Raw genomic sequence first — 10984 nt, forward strand, 5'->3', positions numbered from 1 at the left:
CTTCAATTCTTGTTTACTTCAGTACTAAGTACTAGTACTTTCACAATTAGTTTGTAAAATCATATCTTAGTAAAATCTACTTTGATGAACGAATCGAAATGGGAGGGTAGACATGAAGTTTTACACATTCAAATGGGGCTGCACTAGCGCTAATGGAGCGACTGCTACGGGAAGGAACAGATCCTAGCGAAGCCGAGATTTGTGAAGCCAAACCAACCCATCGAAGACGGGCCGCCAAACATACAAATGGAGAGAAAATGACAGACAACAAGCCAACAAAGACAACATCACCAGACCAACAAACTTGGAGAACACCACAGCAACTTCAAGCGCTAACGTTGTAAGAACTGTGGAACCTCAAACTACTGTGTGTTTGTTTGCATCAGCTGAAAGGCTGCTGAAGCAAACACTACATGCAAAACTGCGGCGAAAAAGTAACATGTGTTCGTCCCAAATCTGGACGCAAGTATTGAGCTACATAAGTAATAGAACCTATGCATCTTGCTTGTTGCTGTCAACTTACCCGTTAAAGATTGAAGCGATACATGTGCCTACTATAACTTGCCATACCCTGCCAAACATGACTACACTACTGTTACACTTCATTCTGTGCTGTATAATGTTTATGCGTTACATTATCTATCATTGTCATTTCTGTGAATTCCTTAAAACATCTATTGTTAGTTTGTGTAACATTACGCAGTGCTACAATCTGCGTAAAAAGTGGGCTTCATTGCGTGTTACCTGCTAAGTCATGATGGTATTGAAAACTGTTTTATTCTGCCGTTCTTCTACAAACAGCCAGCAGAATCATGAAGATACCCGTTCTCAATACACAAGCTGCAAACTAAAGAAATGGCAGTCCTACGAAAAATCTCTTTGTAATGTATAAGCGCTTTATATCGACGAACAATGGTTGTGAAGTACGTGTTTTCGCACATCTTGTGCCACCGGATCAGTGGTAATTGGCTACTCTACAAGTAAAAGAACCGGGTCCGTGGGACTTGATCAATTATTCATAAATCGGTCTCTGCTAGAAATTTACTGGATGGCATTCAGTGACGAGCCCCCCCCCTCCATTGGTTTCAGCAGTGATGAGGATGATGATGATGATTAGATGCTTTGAATTACTACCGGTACTCCTGCACATGGTTACAGATGTTTTTTTTTCACCATACATGTTTACATGTATATTTATACTTTAAAAGACTAAGGGACTGTACGATATTTACCGGGGGGGGAGGGCCGGTCGTCTGAGGGGGGAGGGCCTAGGAAAAAAATTTTGAGCCGGGGGGAGGGCCTAGGAAAAAATATTTTAATTTGGGGGAGGGCCTAGGTAAAATTTTTTCAAAGATCCCTTTAACTCTACAACGTTTTTATACACTTTCAAAACATGATTAACGTCTGTCCCATACATTTTGTAGCGATTTGCCGGTCATTGAAATCGGCAGAATTTTACGTTCCAATAATATCCATCCCTATTATTATAATGTATTCGCCCAAATCTCCCACAGTCCTCTTCAAAATCTTGCATTTTCGCCAGAATCGGCGAAACTGGACTACACAGCCAAATTACATGGATTAAAGTCGTATCAATCGCGGCTATGGAAACGATACCGATCAAAAATGTAGGGAAGGCTTGTCGGAAGATTTTGAAAATTAATTTCCGCCGTTCAACGCACCCTTCCCAGTGATGTGCGTGCGTCGGCAAAGGTGACCCGCTGGTCCCGCCTCGCAATTCGCTCAAACTTCTCGGCGTGGATGTCGGATGTCGACGGATTAATTTGGTATTTTTTCAAACCAAGGACTATTTTAACATTTATATCTATGTCCCTCAAAAGTTAATTGAAAACAACACGTAACTTGGCAATATTGTTTCCCTGTTTGTAATAAAATTGACGCGGAAGAAGTTCGTGGACGAAAGGTAGGCTAGATTTATTTCGATTACACTGACCAAGGACATTATACACACGTCTGTGTGTGTGTGGGGGGACATGCCCCCCCCCCCGCCCAAAAGTCGGGCCTACTCGGGCTCTAGTGGCGCCTGCGGCGCGATCGCTCGCGCCTTCGGCGCTTCATGCGGGGAAAATTTTCAATCAAAATGTAGTCCTCCCCATACGAAATTTCACTCTCTATGATTCACGCCGGGGGGAGGGCCTAGGAAAAAATTTTTGAGCCGGGGGGAGGGCCTAGGAAAAAATTTTTTGACCTGGGGGGAGGGCCTAGGAAAATTTTTTTACGCTACCCCCGGACGACCGGCCCTCCCCCCCGGTAAATATCGTACAGTCCCTAAACATTAACAGTTACTTCATACCTGTAATGTGAACAAGAAATAAAAGGTTACTGGTACTGGTCAAGTCCCATCATGCAGGTTAATGCGGGTATAAAACTGCATGAACCTGTCCTACATGTACAATATGTCTTCCTGCACCTAAACTGCAATGGCCAGTTTGCAACGGGCCATCATTAAGCCATTATCTGCCATTATGTGTAATAAAATGTAATGCTACCTATATTTGTCAGATTTATTGAAGACAATATCATTTATTGGTCATTATATTCAGAAATACCCACGAACAGGGACAAAATATTGGTCTCTTTGTCTATTTAATGCCATGTGAACATTTACCTATACTGAGGTCTGTCAGGAATTGTATCAGGATGTAATGACATGTAAACTACATTGTACTTACAGTCAGGCTCCTTCGAGTTCTCCACTTCAAAGGTACATGTATACACTCTAGTGGTGCAGGTATGCAGAAAAAATTATTTCAAAGAATATAAGCCTTGCTTGTGATCAATTCAGGTACACTGACCTCTGGTACAGGATCATTCAATAGGATGTAGAGTTTTTCATGTGCACTGTCCCGAACTCCACACCATCGCGCAGCATCAAAATTAGTCCAGATTCGACCCAAACAAATGGCCAGCCACTGGCGAAGGAGATGGTGAGCATCATTCAGCTGCTCCAGGCAGATGGCAATGAGGTTACCTTGCAGACAAGCTTCCTATTGACAAAAAAAACTTATTAATAAACAGTTATGACAAGAAAAATAAACTATTTTCTTCTGTCCCTTCTTCATCACTTGACGTATAGTTTACATATATTCAAACAGAAAACATTTCATATGCTACAAGGTACATTTTGTAACAATGTTTGACAGAAATGCATATAGTAAATGCATCATACTGTTTTTCATCTTCTACATAATAGATAAAATAAGACAACAGTTACTGTAGTAAAGTTTCTTTTGTACAAAAGTGATCAAATGTGCCTCCATTCAATAAAAGAACATGGGATAGCCACTGTCTCGCATTCTGTGAACATAAAAAGAAAAAAGAGCATTATTTGTGTCTTTTTGGAACGACCCAGTATCAATGGTATACATTGTGTAGTACATGTACATTGTACAAAATGAAAAATGTACATGTGTCTGCATGTGTATGTCCAAGACTGTACACATGTCAATGGATTCGGTGACCATTTCTCTATCTGTTATAGACAAAAAACTATGATCCTGGATGCTGACCAAGGATTCATTGGTACATGTAACAAATACATGTCATGTCATGTGTTAATGTAATGAAACATCAGGCAGACTGTGATGACACCATGTCTATGTTCTACTACTCTAAACAGGAGCACATCAGTAGAAGTACATGTACTGTGCCCACATAAAATCTGTTAGTCCTATTTGTACATAGCACTGCATACATTTAGCACTTTGGTAGAACGTCTGTTTTAAGGTAGTATCCAGCATGTATTTAAAGATGACATAACATCTATAATAATTACCTTTGCCAAGAAGATTATGTTTTTGTGGCTGAGTGTGGGGGGAGACACCACAGAAAGGGTGCTCCATTAAAACATATGCAAAAACAGACCTAACTAGAGTCCGTGAAACATGTGCCTTCATCAGGCACAGTTTTTTTAAGTGTTACTTGGTATAAACGTCAAAGTTGTTATGCTTAGCAAAAGAGTTATTTTTTGTAGGTGTTTGTGTGATTGGTATGTGTGTATGCCATTTGTCAGATTGTGATCACGATAAGTTGAAATGGCTTCGACCCTATATGGCATTTGGAGGTAAATTGAAGAAATGTCATACTTGGGTTATTTGGAAGTAAGTGAACAAGGCTCAGCATACCTCGGTTCTAATACATTACTGATGCCACATACTATGAGATTTTTGTCTTTGAGCCATAGTCTGATCTGATTTTTACAGCGCAACTTGCAATTTTTAAGTTTGAGAGACAATCATATTGTTACAATCAACATGGTTCTCCTCAGTGCAGCACCCCAAGCGACATGGGGAGGGGCCAGTCATTCGCCATGTGCAGAAATACTCTGTATACCGACGATGTATCTTTGGAGTTACTTTGGGGGGGAACGTACTTCCGGGTTCAGTACAGTTGGCTTCAGCACACAGAAAACACATAAAAACGCGAGAATACTCGTTGGTCGCAGTACTAAGGATAATCAGCACAGAATTTTGTTTTTTATCTCTGAGTCTGCCTAAAAAAATGATGATGTTTTTTGTACGCATGAACGTACATGAATTCAGCATTTGCTTTACTTTTGCAATGTGCACGCTCTATGCCTTGCCCCTGCCTTCTATTTCTGGTGGCCATTCCAGTTCAACTTATGTCCGTTACAGTTCCAAACAAGCTACTAGGAGTCCCAAAAATCACACCATTTGCTCCCATCCCTAATACATTGTAGCTATCCACTATTAAAAAATCATTCACCTGATACTTGTGGAAAATTTTACATCAACTTTTAACATTACCATGCAATACCTAAAAAAAAGCTGCTAGAAGGCCTATTATCAAACTCGACCTCCATCATTCATGTCATTACCCAAACACTGAATACCATTAAAAACCGACAGCGTTTTCTCAAGTAAAGTTTTGACCTTCAAATTTGTGTCTATAACCGCTTCACACAGATTTTTGACTTAGATTGCAAAGTACTATTATCTAAAATCAACAAATGCACAAAAAGCCAGCTACAAATACATTGGGAAAAGCCAGGTGGTCTATTTCTTAACTGTATATTTAAACAACAGCTACCCACACACCAAAAATTTGTTAATGTACCGACAAATAATCAACTTATGACGTTGACTTACATGTGAATCCACACCAGGCCACAAAACGATTTAATACACAGTCTTCTTGACGAAGACAAAAATGGGCATCGTATCTCTAGTTTACAAAGTTTTGGGCAGACAAACTAACATTCATGTGGTAGCCCATTTATTAATAATTTATGTACTGTGGCTACAAGCAGTTTCGGAAAAAAGTGAACAGCTACAGCTGTGTTTCTAAGAATTGGTGTACTTTGATCCCATATTTCAGGTCAATACCAAGTTTGAAGTAGGATAACTCAAGAACCGGTTGATGGATTGTTGTAACTTTTGGTGTGTACAAATGTAGATAGGATCTAAGTTACATAATTGATGAAGAAATTCTATAAATGCGATTCATGGAATGCAGCATTTATAGAATTACTTGATTATAGGACAATCCAAACTTGTGACATACATATAAGTGTAATTAAAAGGAAGAGGAACATTGGCAGATACATTGTATTAATGTAAATTGCAACCCACTTTGCATTATCAATGAGAACATTTTTTAATTCCATACTGGTAAATGACAGGAATTTCATACTTGTGACATTTGGAAGTCAAGTGAATACAGTATGTTGTGTTGAAAAATACATTGTTTGCACCAGGCAAAATTCTGAAGCAGAACTGACCAAACATCCAACGAAAACTGAAAAATCCAGGTTTCCAACAGGCGCAGTACATGTATGTTCTGCTGACGTGTTCCATACAAGGTTGAAGCAAAAACATAGTTCCTGGACAAAATTAAAATGGAAGAAAAGATGATTATTGCAACTTAAAGCAAAACACCAGGGGGTGCGAAATATACCTCATGCATGCATATATCTAAAAATTGGATAGGATGGACTAATGCTGCAATACGTGTGGGAATCAAACATGCATGAGATGATTTGCGCTTCTGGTTGTTTTGCTTCAAGGAAGTTTTGTACATGTACCTGTCCATTGGTGTAGTCATTCACAATAACCGCAAGGACAAACCCAGCCATTGTTCTGTGCTCTGCCTGTAAAAAAAAGAATGAGGCTGATTACAAGGGACACTCTTTTTTTGCATTACAAGCGACATCATTTACAGAACACATTCTGAGTCTCGAATTATACGCTTATAAACACATTACTTGACACAAGTTATCTGGCACGTATGACCCGCTACTACGGTCACGTGTCTCTGATGTCACGTTCCAAGAGTAGACGGGTCCATTCCGTGAACAAGGTTGATGGAGTCAACCGAAAATTTGGGGTAAGCCTAATTCTGTATCTACATGTAAGTGTTGGAAGTTAAAGCTTAGTCTTTATTTCATAATGATTTGTACCAACACAGATACAAACTTTCACGCTAACACATTACCTGTACAGTAGGAATTAAAATGAAAAAAAAGAACACTACTGTCTTTAAAACTAACTTTTGCCAGCCGGTGTCATCTTTGGACACGTCCTCATTACCTCCGGGGGAGGAGATATCCTTCCGCGGAAGGGTATTAGAATGGTTTGAGGTTTTCATGTTCAATCAATCAATCAATCAATCAAATGGTTTATTCTCAACCGACTTCACAGCACCAGGTGTTCGCAGCTGTTTCTTGCGTTGTGGTGGACGGATTGTTTTGGGACTCGGTATATGTTTTGCTATTGGGCTGTAGATGATGGACCTTCTTTTGCTTTTTGTTGTATTTGTGTTTTCGGGCGTGAGAATTAAGACTTTTGGTGGCCCGCGAACACCCCTTTGTCCCTGAAAATGGTCGCGACCGTTGACCTTTGGTGTGTTTAAAGTATTACAAGTCTCGTCCACTTGCATGACCTTTCGCACAGGGGGGTGTCCGGTCTTGATACATTAATTTGAAAATATACCGAATGACCGGTTGTGAATTTATCATTCAATCGTGCGTGTGCGTAAAAGTGTCAGATTAAGGTTCACTGCTGTTAAATTGTGACCTAAAAACAGTCAAAGAGTCCCAAATTATACAGGGAGAGTATGCCAAAAATTATAATGACATGTTGTTGGTAGATATAAATGACTGATTGTAAAGGATACCCATACGAAATTTCAGATGCTTTGGATGTACATGTAATGTTAGATCTCCAGGACCCCAAGTGCACAGATTTTGTCAGAAAATGGCCCCCCAAAAAAACAATAAAACAATTTTAAAAGCCTGTATCCAAAGTTTGTATTTGCCCACTCTAGATCTACCTTCATGCCAAATTACCTTTATGTTATTTGTTGAATCCTTTTAAAAAATGGCAGAAGAAGGAGGAGGAGGAGAAAAATAAAAAACATAACACTAAACATTCTGCATCACCTCAGTCCCAGCCCTCCCACAGATCAGGCTGACACATGACAGAATACACCGTGTTGTATTCTATATTTTGAAGAATATTAAGCTTTTAGGCATGACTTTTAGGCAATTCCTAAGAATTATTGTACAAAATATAAAGTTGTGAGAAACTACTTACGGGCATGTAGGGGTCAGCAAGCACCGACAGGAAATATTTGTGTCCGTTGTCTTTCACAAGATCAGCTTGACATGACTAGAAAAGTACAACAATATGTAACCTATTTTCAAACTACAACTATTGTTAGGATTACAACAATGTATTACTCAACAACATTGTACTACACAATATGCCAAATATAAAATGCTGAATGAGAAATTTCCTCAGAAAATATTGAAAACTCAAATTGAATTTGATTATTTTTTAATTTTCTTGAGGCCACACCAATTTAATTTGATCTGTCTGACCTTTTAGCCAAATGGTTAAAGCGTCAGTGTGTGGACGTGCATGGGTTCGGCGTGGGTTTGATCCCCGGCCCGGGGGCAGGAGTGTCTTTCTGTTTGTACTTTCCTAATTCTCACATTGGTTCCCAAACAGGCCCTGGGAGTGCTGCCTGAGTGCCGCTCCAGGGATGTCGAACTTGGAAGATTCGAGGACGAATCTTGACAAGAAAAGGGGCAGTAGTGTTACAGAGGGGGGTTTATATACATGTAGGGCCCTACCAACTGATCGATCAGTCTGATGGGTCTAGACCCTTTAGCCGAATGGCTAGAGCGTATGGGTGTCAACTGGTGCCCAGGTTTGGCGTGGGTTCGATCCCAAGCCAAGGAGTATCTTTCTGTTTCTACTCTCCTAATTCTTACATTTTTTCTGACAAAAATCCGAGAACCAACAAATCAAATTGCTGTGGCCTGATCATGTTTTGATCGTTATTTTCTGGCAATAGTTAAATAATTTCAAATCAAACGCAAAAACACAAAGTGCCTTCAGAAAATAAAGCAGACATCTAACTTTGATAGCGTCACTACATGTATTTACCAGTCAAAATTATAAAGTGTGAAATTGTTCATTACTTTAAACCACTTTCACATTAACCAAAGGTGTATCAGAATGTATGATTGGTGGTGTTACAACAATGGAAATTCCATTCAAATTGTTACAGAAAACTTCTACATGTAGTTCACATGGCACATCGGCAGAACCTACTGTACCTGCGCAAAAATCGTATGCAACATCTTGAATCCTGGCTATGTATGTGAGACTTATGTGAGAGGTAGCCAAGAGTAAACTGTGCTGTGTGGTATAGAAAGGTATTGGCTTGTACACTGTATGATTTGGATTGTTAAGATTTCCCCATTCGTGTATAAATGCGCAGCATTAAGCAACTGCATTCCGGGGTGAGATGGCTGCAGTTCCGTTGACCTCAGTAGAGGGCCAAATCAATTAAATTGGTCATCATGGTGTTAGAAAACTTTTTTTGATTTCAGTTATTTTGTAGATTATACCGTATATTTCAACATATTAGTTGGCCGTGTTTCTCTAGTGCACCCTACTATAATTTTTACTGTGTCGAAGTGAGTCACCTTGGGGTCCTTAACTATAGGAATCCCCATAGGGTGAAAACTGTGTTCTGCCACCTTGATCAGTGATCAGCCCCCCACCCCCCGCTATGGTGATATCGTTATGTTGATGACATTCATACAGTACCGTTCGCACGTTCGCATTATAGTTAACCGGGTACCCGTTACTAACGAGTTAGATTTTCGTTAGTATTTGGTTAGATTTTCGTTAGTATTTGGTTAGATTTTCGTCAGAAAATCATTAGAAAATCGTCAGAAATTATTTCTAACGCGTTACCGTTTGCGTTAATGTGATAGGGTCGGATTTCATGTTTGTTTTGCGCGCCGACAAGACAATACCAATTTGCCACCTCCTGGGGCGTCCGCTAATGTGTTGCGATGTTGCCCCTTGAAAAATAACAGTACCAGAGGCAAGTGGACATGTGATTCGTAAAATAACTTTGTGGTTTATTATTTCTACCGGAAAATTATGTTGTGTAATACAATGTATGTCAACAAAGTGTAGCAGTGGGCAGACGACGTCTTGTACATTTTGTACCAGCAGCGGCCTACCGCTCTCACAGGACGTCATGGGACGTGACGAAACAAGAAATATCTGCCGTAGAAGAAATATAAATTGGTAACTCATGCCTTAAATTCACGGCGGTTTTTGGCACAAAAGAAAAATTATTATAGTAGTAGCGGCTTACTCACGGTAAAATGTACCGTCACTCCCGGCGCAAGGACTCGGTTCGCCAGCTGAGGACTTTCCACAACCATGATGATATCATACTTAATAAAGGAGTATATAATAGATCTATCATGTTGAAATGATAATTGTAATACATGGTTCTATTTAATAGCGGTAGTTTTGTTTGTTATTTTGAGGGGGAAACACGGGGGAAACTGTAAAAAATCGAGGGAACGCAAACTGAGATCGGCTCACTTCCTGGTGCATAACGCAAAAATTTCTAGACGATTGTATAAAAATGACCACTCATTTGCCGCCTACGGTAGCGTGTACATGGTAGTGCGATCATATCGTGCCAAAGTCAGTGCCAAACGTCAGAAAATCCCCGTAAAAATATAGTTGCAAAACACATTCCCGCGCACTCAGGGCCGGTCGCCCTGGCCGCAGCCGCCCCGTGATGCAGCATGCTCATTATAATATGCAAGTAGCTACGCTCTGATTGGTTCACCTTAGATGACCCGCGCTCTGATTGGCAAGAACGAAGCCGGCTGCATGCTGGGGCAGCGCGCGAAGTGCAGAGAGCTCGATCTCGAGACAGCCACATTTACGCTGGTTTCTGCCTTAATTCTACGCCTAATTAGCAACATCCTAGTGACGAAATGCGTACTCAAAAGAATTTTCGTTAAAAAATATATGTACACGTGGATTTGTGGTGCCTTTGGCGTAGATTTGTTGGTCACATACAACGTATGTAACACGGAAGTGCACGGAGTCGCGGCACGGCTTTCCGTCCCACTCTAAACAAAACTCCAAGGACATAACAAAACTCCCCAAAACTGGTCAATAATTAGCCATAAAAATGTTTGTGGGCACATGTAAATATGCTGCCTTTTTTCGAGTGTTTTAGGAATTTTCCGCGATGTTTTTGCACATCCCTAATGTTACCTCACGCCCGCCGCCTATTATGTAAATACCGGGGCATTTATAACTTCAGATCATCTAGGATTGCATATTCGGTGGTAAAATAAGCAAACAAACCGAGAAAACAGCAAAATAAAGTTGACAAACTATAGAAACGCTTACCTGGGCAACAGTGACAAAAGAAAATGTCGATCTAATTGATGCGCCGGTGATTTAAAACGTTTTAAACATAGTAAAATGCAGGCTAGATCAACGTTCCTTCCGCTGTTCCAGCGGTGTGTATCGGTAATTTCCCGCCCCGCATGAGGCAAATTAGTACTCCTCCCATTATTCTGTGACGTTACCGTGGCCTGCATATGAATGCAGAAGTCTACATGTAACGAAAAAGTAACAGAAAACTAACAAAAGAGTAACGGAAA

The 10984-nt window shown here is 40.2% G+C and overlaps 1 protein-coding gene across 1 annotated transcript in view; it reads right to left on the minus strand.

Annotated features, from left to right (window-relative positions):
- LOC109471238 (regulatory-associated protein of mTOR-like) overlaps positions 1-10984 on the minus strand; it is an 81542-nt gene that overhangs the window by 67878 nt on the left and 2680 nt on the right. The window contains exons 2-4 of the mRNA XM_019770516.1: positions 7575-7649; positions 6065-6130; positions 2817-3008 (exon numbers count right to left, since the gene is read on the minus strand). Of these exons, the coding sequence (XP_019626075.1) occupies positions 2817-3008; positions 6065-6130; positions 7575-7649 (333 nt within the window). The remainder of the gene's footprint in view (positions 1-2816; positions 3009-6064; positions 6131-7574; positions 7650-10984) is intronic.

The sequence above is a fragment of the Branchiostoma belcheri genome, unplaced genomic scaffold (assembly GCF_001625305.1).
Source record: "Branchiostoma belcheri isolate BF01 breed outbred unplaced genomic scaffold, Haploidv18h27 scaffold242, whole genome shotgun sequence".
Taxonomy (NCBI): Eukaryota; Metazoa; Chordata; class Leptocardii; order Amphioxiformes; family Branchiostomatidae; genus Branchiostoma; species Branchiostoma belcheri.